The sequence below is a fragment of the Chanos chanos genome, chromosome 2 (genome assembly GCF_902362185.1).
Source record: "Chanos chanos chromosome 2, fChaCha1.1, whole genome shotgun sequence".
NCBI classification, from domain to species: Eukaryota; Metazoa; Chordata; class Actinopteri; order Gonorynchiformes; family Chanidae; genus Chanos; species Chanos chanos.
This window is the reverse complement of record NC_044496.1, coordinates 37,893,772-37,915,912: the sequence shown is the minus strand read 5'-3', so window position 1 is coordinate 37,915,912 and position 22,141 is coordinate 37,893,772. Positions and strand designations below refer to the sequence as shown.

The 22,141-nt window shown below is 43.4% G+C and overlaps 1 protein-coding gene across 1 annotated transcript in view; it reads left to right on the top strand.

Moving 5' to 3' along the window:
* Positions 1-22,141, top strand: part of megf11 (multiple EGF-like-domains 11) — a 60,916-nt gene that overhangs the window by 17,209 nt on the left and 21,566 nt on the right. The window contains exons 5-10 of the mRNA XM_030765761.1: positions 11,528-11,774; positions 12,174-12,294; positions 13,027-13,163; positions 14,563-14,775; positions 15,887-16,061; positions 19,861-19,981. Coding sequence (XP_030621621.1) covers positions 11,528-11,774; positions 12,174-12,294; positions 13,027-13,163; positions 14,563-14,775; positions 15,887-16,061; positions 19,861-19,981 — 1,014 coding nt within the window. The remainder of the gene's footprint in view (positions 1-11,527; positions 11,775-12,173; positions 12,295-13,026; positions 13,164-14,562; positions 14,776-15,886; positions 16,062-19,860; positions 19,982-22,141) is intronic.

The window sequence follows — 22,141 nt, the reverse complement described above, 5'->3', positions numbered from 1 at the left end:
ACTCCCCCCCCCCCACTCCCCCCCCCCACTCCCGCTTTGATTATACTAATGCAGACATTAAAAGCACAGAAATTCAATTAAATTTGTTGCTTTTGCCACTGAGGTAAAGGGAGGAAGGCAAAGGACAGAGGGAGACGCTATCGCATCGAAACTGCTTAACAAGGGGAACAAAGGCATGGAGTCTGTGATCTGTGCTTCTGTAAAAAGGGCATCTAGACGATAAGGATCAAGGGAGAATTTTACAGGAAAAATAATCGCTGCCAGAGGATGGGATGCAGTCAAGAGAATTGAATCAGTATAGCCACAACACAACATGCTCTCCATTTAAAATAATTTGGCACAACTCAAGGTCATTTCTGTGAGAGCCACAATAATCTGGAGGCTATATATGTGTAGCTTGCTTTGAATATGACCAGTAGTAGAATTCTCAGGTGTCTGGTTGGAAATAAGTAGAAAAGTAATGTAATGAAACCAGCATTTATAGCACACGTTTTTTTTCTTTTACATTTTCAGCTCGTGCAAAATGTCGTGTGCAAAAGTCATGTAAAAGTCGTGTAAAAAAATCATGGTTTCGTTCGAGAAATGCTTTTTCCTTCACACACGGGGTAACACTGAATTACATGTCAGATCAAATGATACATTTTTTCCAAGTCTCCCATTTGAAAAAACAGTTTTCGTCTATGAGCAGGACTTAAGCATTGATAACCCAGCAACAATTTTACTGGTAACAGACAAACTGGGAAACAAGTGTTCATAAAGATATTATTTCTAAATGATAAATATTTAATATTACCATCATGTTATCATCTATTAATTCAAATTCTTTGGCTCTGTGTAATTAGAGTGTTACTATTCCACAAGACATATCTATTGTATTTCTTTTTTTGCCCAGTGCTCAAGAGTTGTATGGGTTTAAGTTTGATAGAGATGACATCATGCATCCATTAGAATAAAAAAGGGAATTTTCTTACTCTTGGATCAATAAAGCTTGCCATTGCTCCCATGCACTGAAAGAGCCTCCTGAATGAATGAATTAGATTTGCTGTTTTAAATTCTATTTGTCTTCTTGTCAGACATCTACAGCTTTATCAGGGCTGAATAAATAACAAATCGCTTGGCTGTCTTTGGAAGTTTGAGATTGCTGGTTGTTTTCGGCTTTTAAAAAAAACCAGACATCTCCGTCCTTTGAAAGTTCATGAGTAATCACACGTTAAGACAAGAACCTAGAACTTTGCCAGCCTGGACATTTCGTACATTTCCTAACTTCCTCTGCACTTCCTGTCAGAGAGAGACACTCACACAATGAAATTCACTCCAAATCACTGTTGTGTTCCTTTGACTTCATTGTGACTTTGAGAGTCCACAAGAATAATTCATAGGCTCCAGTCTCAAGTTTCAGAGTTGCAGAGATCAAAACTGCACTCGTTCATTCTGGATAATTTTGTGACTCTGAACCTCCTGACCTTTTTGTGGAGAAGCCGCAATGTCCCCGGAGGAGGCGCGACCGACTGAGGAACGGATGAAACGAGGAACGTGCCTTGGCGTGCTCACGGGCCCTGAGCAAACGGGGTCCACAAGGAGGCCAGCTCTTTGTTCAAAGGCTTTGTCGGCACCGTTCCATTTCTCGACTGCCATTTTCTAAATGGCAGTCACTCGGGAAATGAAGTCTTAATGTAGTCCGTGTTTAAGTGGTCACTCTTGGATGGAGATGAAGTGGCAAACGTACTACAAGAGTGCACTTAAAGTCAAAGTTGTGTAGACTCACCCTTACTCTTACCTGTGTCTGCACCATTCTTCAGAACGTCTCACTCCTCTGTTTGCAGTCTTTGAAGATTTTATTACAGTGAGATTTAGATCCTTTGTCAGTTCTTTCTGATGTCAACAGGACATCCAAATGTGTGCATCAGCAAAGAACTGAAAGAGAGCTGAAAACATTTTTTGAAAGTAAAATATTTTGCAAATGCTGTGCTTTTTCCATTTTGAAGAAAGTGGAAAAGTCGTCCTTAAGAATTCGGGCAGAAGCGTAAAAACATTTATGATCATAAAATCAATTAAGTGTGATAAGAAGTAATCATAATCGCGCACCTACGCAAAGCTTCCTCAGGCTGAGCGCTTGATTGAATTCATCCTTTGACCCGGTCCATTTGAGCGTTGGAATTCAGCATTCCTTTGGGTTCGTCGCCCGTTCTCCATATCTCCTCTGGACTGGTGGGCAGAGAGCCACCTGCCAAGTGCGGCGAAAACCTCACCCTCCCCTCAACATTAATCTCCTTGGCAAAAAAAACATTTGCATAATGTCAGATCATTAAAAGGCAATTATCCTGCCCTGTTTGTGTACATGTGGTGGGTGAGTGTTGTCTGGAAGTTGGCACTTGGTGCTCAACTTTGTGTGTGTGTGGGGGGGGGGGCAGCAATCGTTTTTTTGGAGGGGCAGAAAAACAAATAACATCTGCCTTGCTTGAGAAAATGTTTCAGTCTAGAACAGTTTTCAACAATTTCCAAGTAAGTCCCTCGTTTAACAGGGGCTTACGATGCACTTCTTTATTGATCTAAACAGTTAATTTTGTCTCTACAACATCATGTTATTTTTTGGTGGACCTCGCTGAAATCCCATAAGACTTAGAGGAGAGACAATTCAAAAAATATTGTTTCTAAACAGAAATTCTTCTTAGTACGTCTTCTCCTGCCATACTTGGCTCTGTAGACATTTCTGCTTTCAGCTGACCTAGAAAGAGATGTATTAGAGAGGCCCTTTTCTCTCTGTCTCTGTCCGCTGTGCTGAGCAGGTGCAAGCTCTGTGTGTGTATGTAAGCTTTAAACAGGCCATCAGAACAGGCAGTATTCCTTCTGTCAGGGTAATGCTGTGTTTGCCCCAGATACTGTTTGTTTCTTTTAGGCTACGAGCCCATGTTGTATCCTTTTACAAAGGTTAATTGTGCTTTAAGAGCTTTCCTTTGCACTTCTTCGTGTACGAGACCAAGGTATTTGATATATTTGAATTACTGGGCCCTGTTCCCATGCTTTCTCTGTGTCCTTTTCTGAGTTACTAAAATTCCATTAGAATGTGCTGAAGCGATACAGCACAAGGATCCCATTAAAGCCTCATGAGGAGTCTATCATTGGTTCACCGATCCAGTCAATTAAGATCAATGGGGAAGAGAGCAAGGTGACAAGAAAAGGAAGCACTGAAGGGTTTTGGGACAGGGCCAGTCATTCAAATCCATTAAATACAGTACATATATGTCTTGGGTCTGCCGTTTTGGCAAATGGAGCAGGAAGGAAGAATGCCAAGAATTTTTGGTAATTTTTTTTTCTTTTTTTTTCTTTTTTTGTTTTTTTCCTGACACTTTCTGACCACAAGAAAATTTGCTCTCATTACATACAATATCCATCTGTATGAATGGCATCCTTAATGCCTCTACTGTATTCCACCAAAATAAGGTTGTTAAAAGCCGTGGTTCCCAATAGGCATGCTGTCAATCAAAGGCAAGGGGAAGGCATGTCTCATAATGAACATGCTGTTTATCACAAACTGGGTTTATGCGTCTTTGGTGTTGCTGTTGTGCTCTTAATGCGTGATTGGATGACTAGAGAGGGGTGGAGGGAGAAGCCAGGGGTTGGATCAGTCAACGCTGCTTGACAGCTCTGTAATTATTAACATACATCACGCCATAGCATGCCGTCAACCTAATCTGTTGAGAATCTCAAGCCTTTTCTGCTTGGTTTTGATGCAAAGTTTTGGCCAAACTGTTTGTGGTGTGCTGCCCCCTGCTGGACTAATGCCTGCTCCCCACCCCACCACACTACTAATCAGAGTTTGGGAGAAAGACAGTGCAAGATCCCTTTACCCTCAAATTTACATTTAAGCTTTTCCTCCCAGGGAAACATAATAGTGAAATATTTGTGTCATATGTTATAACGTTTCTGAGGACAGGCTGTTGCCTCTTTGCCTCCTCAGATTATCACAGACGGCCAATGTATTTACTAAACCTATTAACCCACCCTCCACACACACACACAGACACACACACACATAAACATAAACACACACACACACACACACGTACGCCCTCAAAGTTCTGGCACACTGATACACTGTCACGCGTGTGGATCAGTCCGCTGCATTGGCCATGCCCCTCCCTCATCGACCCTCTGCCACGGCCCCTGGCATCATCTACTTCATCCTAATTAGAATTAATAATTGAAAATAGGAAATCGATAGGTGCAAATTAAGTGCTGCACGAGTGGCCTTTATTGGGTTGACATTGTCACTAGAACGTGGGTCATGAGCCACCATCAACCTCGTGTGTGTGTATGTGTGTGTGCGCGCGCGCGTGTGTGTGTGCGCGTGCACGTGTGTATGTGCATGCTTTGTGTGTGTGTGTGTGTGTGTGTACGTGCATGCGTGTGTGTGTGCTCATGTGTGTGTGTATGTATATGTGTGTGTGTGTGTGTGTGTGTGTGTGTGTATGTATGTACATGCATGCATGTTTATGTGTGTGTGTGTGCGTGTGTGTGTGTGTGTGTATGTGTGTGCGCGTGTGTGTGTGTGTGTGTATGTGTGTGCATGTGTGTGTGTGTATGTGTGTGTGTGTGCTGCGTGCTTGCTGCAGCTCCATTATCAGTCTCTGTCTTTCTGTCCTTCATGGTGTGGTGGTGGGCTGTAAATAGGCCTGTATATCTAATGTTGTTTGTTGTTGTCCTGTTAAAGAGTTAGGAGGGGCTTGTTGCTTTTCTTTTTTTCCCAGGGGAGCAGAAGAGAAAGAGGTGAATTATTAATTGGGAGAGGCAGCAGCCTGTGTAACAATTTGCTGATGAGGGTGCTTTGACTTTTGTCGAATAAGCTACTGGGCTACTGCACTGGGTCAAGGCTTCTCTCGTATTATTCAGGAACTGTATAATGACCTGACTTTTCTCTCCTCATTCATTTCAAAGCACCGCTCAGCTCTGCTCACACTGCAGGCTCTGGGACCGACCGGCTATTTGGAATCTGAGCTTGTTTTTCCCTTCATTTGCATGTGAAGCCCACAGGCCTGCGCAGGCAAGAACTACTGACTAGTTGTATTGATCATGAGTCCACTTCCTAAATAGAGTTTGGACTAACGACCCCGTTGTACTTTGGTCTAATCCTGATATTTCTCTAATCACTAATGAATTGATTACGCCCAGCTATCTTTAATTTGTCCCCAATAAACACATTGCTGTGCTGGAGAGGAGGAGAGACGGTCTAAATTCAAATGTTCAAACAATAGATTTGACTTTGTTCTATAAAACACTGGGAGTCAAATTCACTGAAGACTTAAGCAGATAAGTAGCTAAAAGTTTTATACAAGAGCCAGTAATATCACCAGCATGTGCCTTTCTTTGAATGATTTTGTTAAGAAACTCAAATGATAAAATATCTCATTATAACTGACTCGCTGTGGTAATGACAGCCACTAACCAGTTATGACAGCCTGAGGTCCAGTCTGAGTACAGTTCAGCCTGAGTAAATGTTCTATGATGAAAAAATTCGTTGACAGTGTTTAGGTAACACAGAAAACAGTCTGAGGTATACAACAGTGTAAAAAAAACATCAACATCAGCATATTGTACAGAAACACAGTACCCCAGGGGTGTAGCTAGAGGGTCCTGTCCTGCTTCAATCTGGAGGGGGAGGTGGGGAAAGTGGAGAGCATCGTGGGAGCTTGTCTGAGATGAATTAAGGCAGGGGATATACCCCACCCTGCTGAGGCAGGAGCCAGCTGCTTTGCACAGGCTCCCCTCACTCTCTCTCTCTCTCTCTCTCTCTCTCTCCTCCCTCACTCTCTCTCTCTCTCGCTCTCGCTCTCTCTCGCTCTCTCCTCTCTCTCTCTCTCTCTCTCTCTCTGTGTCTCTCTCTTTCTCTCTCTCTCTCTCTCTCTCTCACTCTCTCTCTCTTTCTCTATCTCTCTCTCTCTCTCTCTCTCTTTCTCTCTCTCTCTCTCTTTCTAACTCTCTCTCTCTTGCTCTTTCTTTCTCTCTCTGTTATTACAACTCAGCACTATTCTTCCCTCAGGACTATTGGCAGCTTCTTCAGTATATTTAGAAAAACATCCATCAGCTTCCAGTGCGGATGATGTAGCCGAAATGCTTGTGTTTGCAGCGGCCAGGGGGGCTAGTCGCTGAACTAATGAATAACACGACGAGGGGTGTCAGAGCTCTCTGGAGGGGAAAGCCGGTCTCCTCTCAAATGGTATTGGCAGGTTTTACAATGGCAAATTTAACAAAGTCTCAAGGATACATTTATCACCCAAGTTTACCCAATGATCGTCACTGTGGCCCCAAAACCATAGACGCCTCATTCTAGACCCAATTAGTCTCTGACAGGAGACTTAAGAGGACTATTATGATAGCTCACCTGTTTTAATAAGGCGTTTTCTGTCAGCCAGCTGAAGAAGATCGATACGTGTTTGTTTTTGTTGGTACTTTACTTATTTATCTAATCTGTTTGCTTTGAAGTTATATCCACAAGACAGTAGGGTGTGCTTTTGCTTTTTTTTTCCTTCTTTTTTTCCTAAGCGAATGAACCTGGTGTCCATTGATTTTATGTTTTCCTGACTGAGTGTTTCCACAGTCAGACAGAAACATTAGCCTGGTTTGTGAAATTCCTGCATCTGAGAGATGGAGGACTCCTCTCAACTCTTGCAGTAGGGTGTGTGCTGACAAGTGCACATTTTGTTTATTAAGATTTCTTAATTCTGCTCCATGTGGAATGGTTTAGTTCTGTGACATACACGTATGGTCTCTTTCCCATTCCCTCTCTCTCTCTCTCTCTCGCTCACTCTCTGACACACATACACACACACACACACACACACACACACACACATTTCCTCTCTCATATCAACACTACAAACATCTCTGAAGGCAGTTAAGCTAATTAAGAACACATAGCAACTAGCACAGCTATCAGGAACCATTGTAGGAAAGATGTAGCCATTAAGACCTGTCTGCAGGTATCCTGTGCAAAAAAAAAAAAGAAAGCTGGCAAAAGGCACCATGCTTTGCAGTCTGCAGACTGTTGTACTGTTGCACTGGGCAGACCAAAGAGCTCTTTGATACGAATGCTCTATATATCTTTTTAGCTGAATGTATTCATGCCTAATGTCTGTGAGCACATGCTGGGAGAATGTGCTACACCCTGCCCTGTAAGCTGCATCAAAGTACTACTGCCATATCCCTTTATGCATCTTCATATGAAGAGATTTTACACTACGATTGGTCTGTCCTGACTTTGGTTCCACTCAGATGGAGGGAAACTGCCAACAGGTTGTACCTATTAAAGTGATGCCTTAAATGAATTGTTACGTGAATATGATGCAAATTAATCATTTGAATTTTGACCTTCATTAGTGTTTAAATGTTATTTACCTTGATGAGGTGACATTAATAATGTTCATCCAATCAGCTTGTAGCTGTCTTCTATTGTTCAGTGGTCTGAGAACATCAGTTGTGTTAGCAGGGTTGCACCAGTGTATAATTTGAGACTAAGCAAAGTTCCAGAGAAAACAAATGCTGTGGGTGGAAAATTCAAGGGGCAACGGTCCATCCAGTTCTCCTGAGCATCGTTAAATGACTGTACTAGCTTCCAGTCATTCTAAGAATGTGAAATATTTGAAATGTAAATGTAACATTGCAAAGGCATACTTGTCTGCGTGTTTCATTTCTAATTTGAACGAGACATTCTTCAAAACATTTTCAGAGGGTTGCCGTAGTATTTTTGCACTAATGCTGTAAAAACCTTCCCAGTGTTGAAATGATGAATTTTTGCTCAGATAAAATCACAGATATAATACCTAATCGAGGCACTGTTGCTCTGACTCACTGAGGCTATGAGTCATAGAATAACCTCGTCTCTGAGTCAGAGAGAAAGACATGGCAAACAATGTTTACTCGGGGTCAGAGCAGAGCACCTTTTCTGGGGGAAGCGAATTCTCTTCGTTTGACTGGCCTGTAATTGTCCCAGAAGTCTTTCTCGCATAGTCATTATCCACACAGCTAAAGTTTGGGTGAAGAGGTTGATTGGAGAGTATCTTTTGCCTTGCTAGGGTTTTAATTAATGGAGAGGGAAACATATTAGAGTTCTGGAGCAGTAAGGCTGTAATTGGTTGGAGAGACGGTCAGTGTGGACACAGAGACCCCAAATGTTGGGTATCTGTCCCAGTTCAGTAGGTTGTGGTGAGAGAGATGAAGAGACATTGACAGCTGTGATGGACAGGTTTGACTGGGACGTGATCAACTCACTCTGTTCTGTCAGCTTGACACTGGGTTTTGAAATCTTTGATGACAAAACAACTCAATTTTATCGCCTTCAGCTATGTGACTCATTTTTGACTTTTATGAAAAAGATGAACCTGAACTTGCATTTGAATGTCATTTCAGCAAGATATTTTGTGTATTTAAGCAGTGCAACATGACTTACTCGAATCTTACACAAGGGTGAAACAAGCGTTTTCTTTTTTTTCTATGAACAACTGTACATTCAGTACCTACATTCAACACCACCAAAAGGTGTAGCATTTTTCTGACAACTCTGAGAGCATCTCAGTATACGAACTGAGAGACGTTTTAAATTTATTTCTACTCAGGATAGGTAAGTACTGCCTAACTGGAATTTTTGGAGGTGCCTCAAATACACACTGATCTCAAATCCATACCTGCATTGCACACACACTCTTTAGGAGAAAACGCTTTTCACATTTCCCGTCACGGAGATCTTTCCCATTCATCTGATGGGATTGAGCTGTTGGATGTCGTCTGCATAATAGCTCGTGTGGAAATTCATGCTCCTGGCTTAGATTCAGTACTTTGAGCTGCGAGCTTTTTGTTTGTGTGTGAGCTTGAGCTGAATCACACATCCACTGATTAGAGTCTGTGTGAGCAAAGCTCGAACTGTTAATGGAAGGTACAGAGCGGGTCTCCGCTACCCTCACGCCTCTGTTAGATCCTCTGCCCACACACACCCACACTGCCACACACGCGCGCGCGCACACACACACACACACACACACACACACACACACACATACACACACACACTCGGACGGTGGCCCACAGGGGGGTCCTCATCCTCTCTTTCTTCAGCATCTCCTTCCCTCTCTCTCTCTCTCTGTCTCTCTCTCTCTTTCCGATTTGTACTCATCCTTGCCGAAGCTGCTGCTCCTGCCTCAGAAGCTCTCAATACAAAGCTGTGGTTCTACAGCCATGTGTGTGTTTAACAGTGTTGCCGTCGGCACTCTGTTGAACTCTGACTGTTTAATCACTGCTAAATGCTGTCAGAGACCCGCAGAGAGAGAAAGAGCAAGAGAGAGGGAGAGAAAGAGAGACTGAGTGAGAGAGAGAAAGAGAGAGAGAGAGAGGCAGAGAGTCAGGCTTTGGTGAGTTTGAAAACCTCACAAGTGCAAGAGAGACGAGGAGATAATGGGCTTTTCTGGAAATGTGCTGAGGCGTCTCACTGTGGGGGAAAGAAGCTTTAAGTTTTCAAATAGCTGCTCTTTGCCAAGCTCTCGAGAACCAAAGAACTTCTGCAAATTAAGCTCTGCCTAGATTTCAGTTTATTTTTCTGTCCTTCGCAATAGTTATTTATGACGGCAGCGGACGAAAGGCCTTTATTTGAAGTTTTTCTTTTCTTTTCTTTTCGTTTTTTTCTGCAGCAGCAGATGGTTGGTTTGCTGTGTGGAGCAGACAATGTTCTCCTGAAGTTACTGAGTGTTTGTTTCAGAAGTGAGTGTTTTGGGTTTGGACCGATAGAGGTGATAGGTGGTTTGGGTTGTTGTTGTGGTCTTGGGGTCGTTCCTTGGAGAAATGCGGGTTGTGTTGGATTTGACTGTTCTCTCATCAGTGTGGGCAGAGCTGAGAGAAGGGCTATGATGACCACTGATTGACTCTCTGTGGAGGTGGAGATGAAACACTTGTCTGTCTTCCCCTGGCCACCCGTGGACACTGCAGATTTAATGCACTCTAGTCATTTGTTTGGCATGAGAGCACAACCCCACAGGGATATCATTCCGGCCCGATTTGCTCCGATCAGTATCTTGCCCCCTGCCCCTAACCGAGACGGTTAATACAGCTGACCTGGTCCGGCGGCGGAGGTGTCACGACATCGCCGGTGCAGGCCTACAACGAGCTGTTTTTCACTCTTTAGGCCGTTATCATCCTTTTCATGTTTAGCCGGCAGACGGGCAAGTATCCTTTACCCTCACTCAGACAGCTTTCATTAGAATGTCCTTCTGCCCTCTGTACCCAAGCAGCTGAGGACACCCCCCCCCCCCACACCCCACACACACACACACACACACACACACACACACACACACACACACACATACACATACATACACACACCACCCCTCCACGAGCCTGTGTCAGAAAATAATGTGGGAATCAATACATGAAAGCTGTTTGGATTGAGACCACATTAAAATATCTGAGAAAGTGTGACACATTTTCTTACTTTCCCTCTCACTCCGTTGCTGCTGTGTCCCCCAGGTGCAAAGAGGAGTGTTTGTCCTGATCCGCATGATATTAAGAAGCATCTTAGCAAATTATCCAGAGATTACAGCACGTCTCGAAAATCTCTTTGTAAGGGCTTGTGAAATTAGCTTCCACCTGCAGCTTTCTTAATCCTGTTGATGGCGTTTGTTTAAGAGATTTTACTCTCTGTGGAATTACCAAGTGGCTTATTCAGAGGGGCTGTAATGCGTTGGCTGTCCACTCCTGCTCTGTCCTGGATGTGCCGCTATTGATAAAGCTTTTAACAGGGCCATATACATCAACACATGTACGGCAGTAAAATTCTATGACTTCACAAATCTTTCCTGCTGCCGATTCCAGGATGCAGAACGCCCATCCGAAACCTGTTGCTCAAGATTTACAATCCGGCATCCCGCAGTTCACAGTGATTTTCCTCTCCCTAAAACATTGATTAAAGAAGAAATGGTGGATAATGTTAGTGTGTTAATCATACGTTTGCTTAATTTATTGTTCCAATGGCTAGAATAAACCTTTAATTGTCTCCTACAGTGTACAGTTATCTTTCATAAATCAGAATATGACAACCTTACTTGTAGCAAACTGTGATTTGGCCCTGATTCAGTTGTTCCAGAGGGGCCTTGATTATTTGAATTAGGTGTGGTTGAATAGGGATGGCACAAAAGCTCACATACACTGTGGCTCCATGGTAGTTGTGGGTTAAGATGTTTTCTCTTTTCTAGTGGTGTTTATAGTAGCTCACCCAATCAGACTGTCCTTAATTCTACTACATTAAGAGTGTTTCTGTGCCACTCCAAATCAAGGTAACAAATCAGTAACCTTCCACTCTGCCATGTCAGAATAATTGTCTCTGTGTTTTGTTCCTTCCTTGTTGTGTATTTAGTGTGGCATTTTATAAAGTGTGTGTTCTCAGTTTGCCAGGGCACTTCAACAAGCTTTCGCAAAAGTCAAAATCATGTCTCTGGACAGTTTATTGAATCGCGTTTGCTTTGCCTCTTTGTCTCTGCTTGTTCAGGCTGTGAGAGCGGATACTGGGGACCCCATTGTAGTAACCGATGCCAGTGCCAGAACGGAGCCCTCTGCAACCCCATCACGGGCGCCTGCGTCTGCACCGACGGCTACCAGGGCTGGCGCTGTGAGGACCAGTGTGAGCCCGGGTACTATGGGAAGGGCTGCCAGTTACAGTGCCAGTGTCTGAACGGTGCCACATGTCACCACGAGACCGGGGAGTGTATCTGTGCGCCAGGCTACACAGGGGCATTGTGAGTATCAGTAGTAGCTCAGGCTCAAACTGTTATCTTCAGTTTTGTCTTTCTGTGTAAGGGAAGAATCAGTTTGTTTTGGCTCTAAACACTGCGACATAGTTCTGTGAGTTATCATACAGTGGATCACACTATCATGAAGTCAGAGGCCAGTGGACCCTCAGTGTTTACAGGTCTCATCTAGCGTATCTCAGGGATTCTGAATCTATTCAGGGCCTTTTGAGGCTTGTTAATGTAAAAACTTACAGATTTTCTGGGCCCAAAAACAAGCAGGGTGGTCTCACCTGTTCAGTGCCGATTTCAAGGTCTGTAATACGGCTCACAAAGAACTTCTATGAACTACAGTGTATATAATGGTATAGCATGTGTCCATCTGTGTGTTTTCATCACTCGTCCCAGTTGCGGGGAACGCTGTCCCACGGGCAGTCACGGTCCACAGTGTGAGCAGAGGTGTCCTTGTCAGAACGGAGGGACCTGCCACCACATCACAGGAGAGTGCTCCTGCCCAGCCGGATGGACGGTGAGATGTGGAGAGGAAATGGAGAGGAAGAACTAAGGATAAAACATGTAGATGTCAATAGAGGAGAATGGGGACGAGAGAGAAAAGAGGAGAGTAAAGAGCGTGAGAAAGAGATAGAGAAAGAGTTTTAGGCAATGTGATAAGAAGTCTAAATTTAAAAAAAAAGAAGAAGGCAAATTGAGTTTGCAGTTGATATCACAAATCACACACACGCACGCACGCGCGTGCACACACACACAGAAAAAACAAATCAAGGGGAAAAAAAGTTAATCACTATTTTTTTTCCCCTCAAACTATCAGACAGCTCCACTTATTAGCTTTATATAAATGTTAATATTGGTAGAAGGAAAGTGTGGGTGGACTGAAGAAGAGAGAGGGTTTAAGATGAGTAAATGAAGGTTGGATGTACAGAAAGAAGACTAAAAAAGGTTAGAAGGAGGGAGAGAAAGGCTGAATGAGTGAGATAGGAGCATTGAATTGAAAAAAGAAGAGAAAGAAATGACAGGCCTCTGAAAAAAAAAAAAAAAAAAAAACCCTCAAAGACCTTTTGATGTTAATTTCATCATTGAACCCAAAGCATGTGAAGTTGCCTGAGCCTCGTTAAAATCGTCTTTAGATCATCTAAACGCTTAAGGAACGGAGGTTTTTAGTAATACTGTTGATTGGCTTTGGTTGGATTAATTTCTCCAAATCCTCTGCATCAATCTCTCTCTTTCCCCAATCGCACCACAGGGGTCCGTGTGCGCGCAGCCCTGTCCGTTTGGCAAATACGGCATCAACTGCAGCAAAGACTGCTCCTGCCGGAACGGCGGACTCTGCGACCACATCACAGGCCAGTGCGAGTGTATGGCAGGGTACAGCGGACGCAGGTAGGTAATGATGCACGCCCACGCTAACGCGCGCTAACAGAGCCATAGGTTATTCAAAAATACAAGGATTTTCAGATTTTCAGAATTTCATTTCAATGGTCTCTCTTTTTGCATCCTCAACGCCAATTCTGAATGTGTCCTTGAGCCAATAAAACTTTTTTTTTTTTTTTCAGTTTCAGTTATTGCTTTTTTTTTCTCCCCAAAAAGAATTTACCTCCATTTGTGTTAAAGATGTTTTCTTGCAGATACGTGAAAGACCAGGAAACTCTTACAAAGAAGTGTTTACCTTTTCTGTCTTTCACAGAGGAATGACTCGTCTTAAAGATAACGAGTATTGGTAGGAATTTTCTCTGCAACAAGGGGAGCCAAATATATTATCCTGTGAAGCTGCTGTGTATTCAGGCTTCTAATCCAGCAGTCTGTCCAATCTAATCCAGTCTGTCTATTCTGTTGCTTAGCGGGGCTTTGGTTAGTGGTATCAGGTGTGTTAGAGCAGGGTTGGGGTGAACAGTCTGGTATAACCACAGCTCTGCTGGACAAGGACAACACACCTCCACTTAAAACAAAGTAGTGAACGGAAACACGCTTGTGTTAATTGTCTGTGGCGTCTCCCCTTAACTGGCCAGTCCATGTGTTTATCCTCTTCACTTCCCATTCTGAACATTGATCTCACTCTGGGTCTTGTACTGGTCTCTTAAGAACACATTCATGAATTACGGATAATGGAGTTTTATTAGGAGTCCATTGGCATTCTCGGATCTCTTTATTTCCCCATGTCTCACAGAGAGAGAGTGCAGCTCTGGGTTTATTAGCACACTAAAGCAATCGTCTCGCAGATGAGAACACTTCCAGAGCAAGGTCTTCTTTTCCGCTAATATTTTGTAAAATTGCCCTCATTCATTTTGTCCGCGACAGGTGAATTAACCCACCAGGTATAATCTGAGATTTCGTCTTTCCTTGGCTGGCATAATAACACCGTTCTCTCTCCAGATCCGGCCAAAGCTGCTGAAATTAAGCACGAAACATATCTAGACCATTTTGTAATTTAACTAAGCTATTTATCTGCTGCCTAATGGCTTCTTTGGACACTTTGGATTGATGTTCTGCCAACATTGTATATTTAACTTCTTAAAGAAGTCCTTTCTCCCCTTCGCTATTCCACGCAGTAGATCTGGTCCGGTCTAATTGTGTACACTTGAGCTAATGACAGTAGCTTCACCTTTTACTGTGTCTGGAGTGGTGTGGAGGGATTTGAGATAAGCTCAAGTCAGTAAGGGGATTCTGCCCAAAGCGTGTGCAGAGAGCAATATATGGGGATCACATTATCAAGAATGGCCAACTCACTATGACCCCAAAACATCTTGCTTTAACATTCCACCGTGTCATTTTTCTTGCCCAGGTGCCAGGAGGAATGCCCGGTGGGAACCTACGGCCCTCAGTGCGCCCTCAGATGCGACTGCCAGAACGGAGCCAAGTGTTACCATATCAACGGGGCGTGTCTGTGTGACACGGGCTTCAAAGGGCCTCACTGCCAGGACCGGTTCTGTCCGCCAGGACTCTACGGACTCATCTGTGACAAATATTGTCCATGTAATGCCACCAACACACTCAGGTTTGAATACGCTGCTGGTCCTGCTACACCACATAGACATACAAGTAAAGACACATGCTGGAGAGAGGTAGTCACTGATTGTCAGGGTGCCTCTGAAAATGTGGGTTGAGTGAAATGGGTAAAGCTACAGTTGTTTGACATTGCTTGATGATGCATTTAAAGTCATGGTTTGTTTAAAAAAAAATGCGCTGGTTGGCTTCACATGGGTTGGGGGAATTTTGCTTTCGGCTTCACGCACCTTGACTGAGGTAATCGCTGTCTGAGGGGAAAACATGCAGGAGTCTGGGTTGAAGATGTTATGCTATATGATTTTTAACAGAACTGCTTACTCATGTGGGTAAACATATTTATCAAGATACAGATCAACACAAAGATTATGTGGTGAGTTCACGATGACAGATAAACAATCATAAGGTCTCTACGCATATGCCACACAATTTTTTTTTAAATCTGCAGTTTTTGTGATAAGCTCTGGATAAGAGCATTTTCTAGATGCATACATGGAAACGCTAGAAGGGCACACGCTGTAAAACAGTCATGATGTTTTGTCGAGACGTTTGATCACTTTTAAATAACCACGCTAGATCTCTCCAGTCTGGTACCAAATCAGACAGGCCCCTTTCCAGTTCCCTGTGGGGTCAAGCCAGCAGTCGCCCTCTTTACTTAGTAATGCGACGTAAGAATGAAACACTTAGGGCTATGCATGAAAAAAGACTCACAGGGACCCATTTGACTTCGTTTGACTTGCGAGTAGAATGCTGAACACCTCTCTACAGTAGTGCTCTTTATCCAAGCCTGTTCTTCATTCATTATTTGGAAGCCGCGATCACGGCTAATGCAATGTTAATGCTCCTGATACGGCTGGGTTTGGGCAAAGAGATGGTGAAGCTCATTACTGTATGAAGGAGAAAAAGGACGTACCATCTATCTGCGTGGAACGCACAGACATCGAGATGGATGGACTGTTTTTGGCTCCGGTTCGGTGCTCGCAGTCCTCTTTTTTTTTTGTCCTCTCTCTGTGTTTTCTGGAATGCCTCAGTGATGTTTGCGTGTAGTGTAAGGAGTTCTTTCCCTCTCTCTCTCTCTCTCCTTCTCCCTGTTCTTTGTACAGCTGCCACCCTCTGTCAGGTGAATGCTCTTGCGCAGCGGGGTGGACAGGGCTGTACTGTAATGAGACTTGCCCGCCCGGTTACTATGGTGAGAGCTGCAGTCAGCCGTGCAACTGCGCCAATGGGGCAGACTGCCACGGGGTCACCGGTGCCTGTGTCTGCGCCCCTGGCTTCACGGTGAGTACCCACCCTGCCAGTTTTCACTCAGTCGTCTTATTGGTCACGTCAGAAATTTCCACCAGTACATCCTCCGGTATGCGTCTGACAATATTTATTAATAGCATTTACACTCTGCTGATTTTAATATCTCTCTTTATATCTTTATCTTCAACTGACTGAGGAGTGCACACGTTTGTATCTCAAGGTGGAGTATTTTATTCTAAGACACAGAAGATCAGGAAGAGTAGAGACACAGTGTTCAGACTGCAGGGTCAGAGCAAAAATGTCCCTGATACTTCTTTATATGTCATGTCAAGGGAAAATTAAAGGTCCTCACAGAATGCAATATCATTCTTTGAATGTGATCCTATTGGCTCTTTTCTTAAAAGATAAAATGCACAAACACACAAACGCATGCACACACACACACAGACACACACACAGACACACACACAAACAACCCCCTAACACAAACACTGGGAGGCAGAGAACAAGGTGAGTCTCTTTAGCTCATAGGGTGTAATGGATGTACCTTATTACATAGCAGGTTTAGACTTTTATTAAGACATCAGAAGGTGCAGGAAAGGAGGCCAAATACATGGACTCAGGAATGGACTATTTTTCTCCAAACAAGATTTTTCTCTCTCTCTTGCTCTCTTTCCCTTTCTTTCTCTCCCTGATATTAATAATAAAAGACACTGTTATGGGCCTTGTCTTACTGAATCAAGTAGGGGGGATCAGTTCTGGTCCTGTGCTTTGTGATAACACAGGAGTATAAAGATGAATCAGATGCTTATGGTTGTGGGAAAGAGATGAAGATAAAGAGATGAAATATGAGTGGTCCGACTTTATTAAGAATGCTATCAGAACATGTCACTGCCCTGCACTGCCCCTGCAGTGGATGGAAAATATCATTATTTACCTCCATCACTATAGCCCATTTGTTTTTCTTCTAAGGTCATTTGACTTCATTTTAAAATGAAGAATGATGGAAAGAGAGAGAAACAAAACTGTCTACGAGCCTAACAGAAAGAGAGGGAGAGAGAAGGACAGAGAGAGAGACATCGGGAGAGAGAGAGAGAGAGAGAGAGAGAGAGAGAGGGGTCTAGCTCGGCTTAGCTAACACAGTATGTCTTAAGGTGAAGCGGTATGGTAGTTTGGACTCCACCTGTTCAAGATGCTAGATCTCAGAGAACTGACGGCAGAGAACACAGACACAGGAGTTTTTGACTGAGACTCTGAGAGAACAGGCCTGAAGTGGAATGCAAAGCCCTTGTATCAAAAATGTTCTTCCAGTAGCTGATATAGGGCAAAAAAAAATGCTAAGTGTAGTACCATAAAAGGCACTGTTTTAAGAAAAACTGGATGCCTGTGAAGAGGAAGCCAACAGCATGATTGCAAAGTGCTTGTGAGCTGCAAGCATTAGAGCACAGATGGTGGTAAAGGGAACTTGAGGAGGAGGGACCAGCACTTTGAGGCTTCTTGTATCAAAAGCCCAGATTGGTGATCAGCTGCGGCTGCATCGGCGAGAGACAGAAGACCTCAGACGCCGGCCACAGCGCCAGCACTACTGTTTTAAAACTGGTTTATGTTGTGTTTGGCGTTCGTGACATTTTCATTTAGGCCCAGATTCAAAAAAAATCTGTGATGACACCTGTTATTCCAACCTGAAGTGCTGAAATCATCACCATCCAAGCAAGCAAATGGCCATTATTCAAAAAAAAATTTTGAGACATTTTTTATGTTATTTTTATGGAATTAAACGCTCTTTCCGTCTGTGGTTTTAGGATAGAAGGCTGATGTATGCAGATACAGGGCGTTTTTACACACACAGTTCAATTTCTTCCCGCTCTCCTCTCTTTCTTCCTAAAAATCATGTAAATGACCACTGAGAGCTGTGTCTGTGAGGAGTTGTGAGGACGTGATGGCAGCGTAATGGGAGAGTGTTTGACCCAATGATGTTTTCCCCCTGTGTACAGTCCAACTCTGCCCTTCACTGAGTGCTTTCTGTGCCAAGTCTCTGAAATAGAGGAGTAATCCAAGGCACTTGATGGAGCCACAAAATCCCTAGAGGAGACACTGTTTCTGTAAGGTCACCTCTCAGTATATTAGAGATGTACAGGACACCAAGCCATAAATTTGTACCTAACACACCCACCTGCACACACCCACAACCACTCACACACGTGCACACACTCCTGCACACTAACATGCATCTCCTTATAAATTCTCCATCTTTTTCCTCTTTTTCTCTCTCCCTACCACAGAACAGCCATTGTTAGCAGTCTTGTTGCTGTCATTTTTGAACAGAACAAAGATACTCCTAGCTGATTAACAAAACTTTAATTTTCAAATACAAGGGTTGTCCATAAGTCATCATGTGTAGAGAAAAGGATGAGAGAAACAACGACAGAATAGACAGAATACGTGAGTGAGAGAGAGGGGGGCTGAGACAGAGAAAGCGAGAGAGAGAGAGAGAGAGAGAGAGAATGTCTAAGAGAAAAGGAGAGGAGGAAGTAGAGACAGAATGTGTGAGAGGGACAGAGAGAGAGAGAATATATAACAGAAAAAGAGAGACGCTCAGTGTGCCCCTGGCGTCGCGCGGCGTATCTTATCCTGCCTCCTGTTCCAAGCCAGTTTCTGATGTTAATGAGAGAGCAGTTCTGCAGCCGAATCCCCCAGCACTGGTGCGGGCGGCCGAGGGAAAGCTCTCTCAGACCTCCACCTGCCACACTAATTGGAAGTCTAAATCTTGCTGTCACCTGTCAGTTATGCTAGGGGATAAGGCAAGGGAGGCCGTCAGAGATGACCACCATCCTCTTTTCAGACTGAGCCCCGTAGAGCAGAGAGCACATCCCGAAGTCCTGATCAGCAGGTGCTGGGAGCTTTATTGAACAAGCCGGCTCCCCATTCGCTAGGTACCAGTCTGGAGAGCCATAACTGAGGGCGCGGACTGGCTGCACATTAGCCGTCTCGCGATGGCTGCTCATTAATGTTGTCTGGAAGAAGTGGGACCCGACAGTCTGAGCTAATTTGGCTCCTACACACTGTTAAATCACTGAGAGCAGAACCATGGCTCTCCACTGAGTTTCATCATCATTTATGAATGACATAATGACCATTCTTAACGTTTCCACTCGGCCGGCCGGCAGTAGGAACCTGGACTGTGCTCTGTTGAATGGGAGAAAGAGGATTCTGTATGTTAGAGGGTATATGGTGCAGTAGACAGAGAGTTATACCATGGTATAGAGGAGGCAATGTAAAGAAATAAGCAAAGCAATGTAAAGACCTGAGCTAAGCTAATCTTTATCATTGAAGCTTCTCTCCAGCAAGCTTTCACAGTGCTCCCTCATTCACACACAGTGAAGCTCCTTTGTCACACTTGCCGTGTCTAATTTCAGCCAGACCTCTACAGCATTTTAATGTCAGTACACAGCAATTTTTGTAAATTAGTTTTTGCGTTAAATGGAAATTTTTTTCTAACGTTTCTGCTTTCTCTTCCTCAGCATTTCCATTTTTTTTTTTTCATTACTGGTTCCGTGTGATGTGTCGAAGTTGTCGTTTGTTCCTCTTATGCTAAATTGTGGTGTTGTCAAGCGTGATTTGTCCAGGGGTGGCCATGAATAAGAGAGCGTCTTCATTCTGATGTACCTCAGATGGCTTTTTAGTGAAGCCGGGGCTTTCGCTGTATGTCATTTCGAAGCAAATGTTCCCCTTTTAGCCATGGTTTTATGAATGCCTCTGTTGAACTGGGACAGCTTTAACATAGCTTATGGGAATCTGTGTGTGTGTGTGTGTGTGTGTGTGTGTGTCTTAGGGAGATGACTGTTCTTTAACCTGTCCTCCTGGACTGTATGGAACAAACTGCTCATCCACCTGTAATTGCCACAACCAAGCTACCTGCTCTCCTGTCGACGGCTCGTGTTTCTGCACTGAAGGTACAGTGTTCCATATTCTCTCCCTCTCTCTCTCTCTCTCTCTCTCTCTTTCTGTCTGTCTGTCTGTCTTACCCCTTTTTCCACCCACCCCATCCCACCCCTGTATGCTTTTTCTCCATTTCTCTCTCTCCTTCTCTCCCTCTCGCTGTCTCCTGTTTTCTGCTTCCTATGTTGCTCTCTCTCTCTCTCTCTCTCTTTCCTGAGACACTGGTAGATTGAGTTTTATTTATGTAAACCAAATTGAGACTGCAACATGAAAAATATAATTAAGTACGTGATCCATTTTTATTAGAATCAGTCATTTGAATTGATTGGCTACAGCTCAATTCTTCATTTCTGGGTTTAAACCATGACAGTCACTGACAATAGAAGACTTATCATCCAATCCTGCTTTATTTGATTTCACTGGGACTGGCATATTAAGTTTAGGATTTTGTGCAGGCACTGGAATAACTTCAGTCCTCAGAGAAAGTAACAGAATTTTAGTTGAGGGGTCAAGAGGTCCATCCACAAAGGTTCTATTTAGCTTCTTATAATTAGCTTACAATTCTTATAATTCTATTGGTTCTCCTCCAGAAAAATGTTTCCTTTTTTAAGTACCATTCTTTGTATTTTTAACAATGTTTAGTATGAATCATTGCTACTTTAGGAGACTACTTTAGATCTTCCTTAGACGTTCAAGCAGAAACATTTACTCTCTTATGCTACTTGTAAAACATTAGCTCTTTTTGTCGTATGACTGACTCACTTAAGGAAATGGACCAAATACAACAGCCTACAAGTTGAAATCACATCTGACCTACACTAGCTACATTGCAATACTCATCAGACTGAACACACACAATGATTCATAACTCAAAATATTTTGTTAAATATGTTGTAATTTTTTAAATGTTCTTTTGTCTGTTCTTTTTTATTCTTTTCTTTTCTTTCCTTTTCTTTTCTTTCTTTTTTTTTTTTTTTTTTTTTGCTGTGAGAGATGATGACATTAATTATGAATGTGGATAACTGATGTCAGGTGTCTAATAACCAGCAGGAAATGAACAGCAGGGCCAGGTTGTGAATCACTAGCCCACCTTCTTCACATCTCTGAATGTGAGAAAGCCCAACGCAGTTTCAAAATCAGTCCGGGCCCGACACACGCCTACGTAGTCTAACCAGTCTCTGCTCTTTTGAGTAGCACGGGCCTGCGGTTCTGACTAGCTGCCACAGATTCCACCTGAAGACTTATGTGTTTGTTTGCCCAGCTAACGCAACCCTTCTTAATTACATGTTAGGTTAAGTAAGGTTAAGGCTAAGGCTGCAACTTTCAAAAAAGTGATAGGGACACTTATACAGGAAACTAAAGCCAAAACTTTGGTAGACGTGCCAAGGCAAGAGCACCAGAGCTGAAATTTGATACGACACCAGATTCACTGATTTTTCATCTGACTGTAATTCTCACTCCCTTACTGCTGTTACTGAGTGCACATATTTGAGATACATGGGTTTCTCCATGTCAGGAGGGATCCATAAAGCTTGTATGAAGTCCTCTTTGGATGGCATAGTTGATTTAAATTTAAAAAATGAAAGCACTGCACACATTTGTGAGAATTCTCTGTGTTTAACGTACCCAGCTGAGTGAGGTCATAATGCAAGCTTTCGAGCTGCATTAGCATTGGATTGTCCTAAAAGGACCGAATCGGCAGAACAGAAAAGCACCATGGGAGCTTTAAGTTCTAGGCCCTTTAGTTTGGTGGAAGCTCACTGGAGACGCCACCTTTAATCTCCACCTCATTCATAATTAAGAGCTAACTGAATGCCAGTGTTTTTCCCAGCCTCCGTTCCTGACCCATCACACTTTTTCTTTAATCTTGTGTCGACTCCTAAGCCGTGAATATATTGGATTCATTGACCATACTGCAGTGGTTGCAGAAGAAGGTCCAACTCTTTTTGGCTCAGCTCTCCTCTCCTTCTGCTTTTAGATGAAGCGTTCTCTTTCCTCTGTGATCCTCTCAGTCAAATTAGTCCCTGTGAATGTCTCTGAATGATTTCTCTTTGTGTAGCTCTCTACATGCCTGTGTTTTTATTTGTATGTCTATATGTAACGATGTATGTATAGGTAACTGTATGTAACTGTGTCTCTCTGTATGTTTCCGTGTGTTTATATGTGTGTAGATG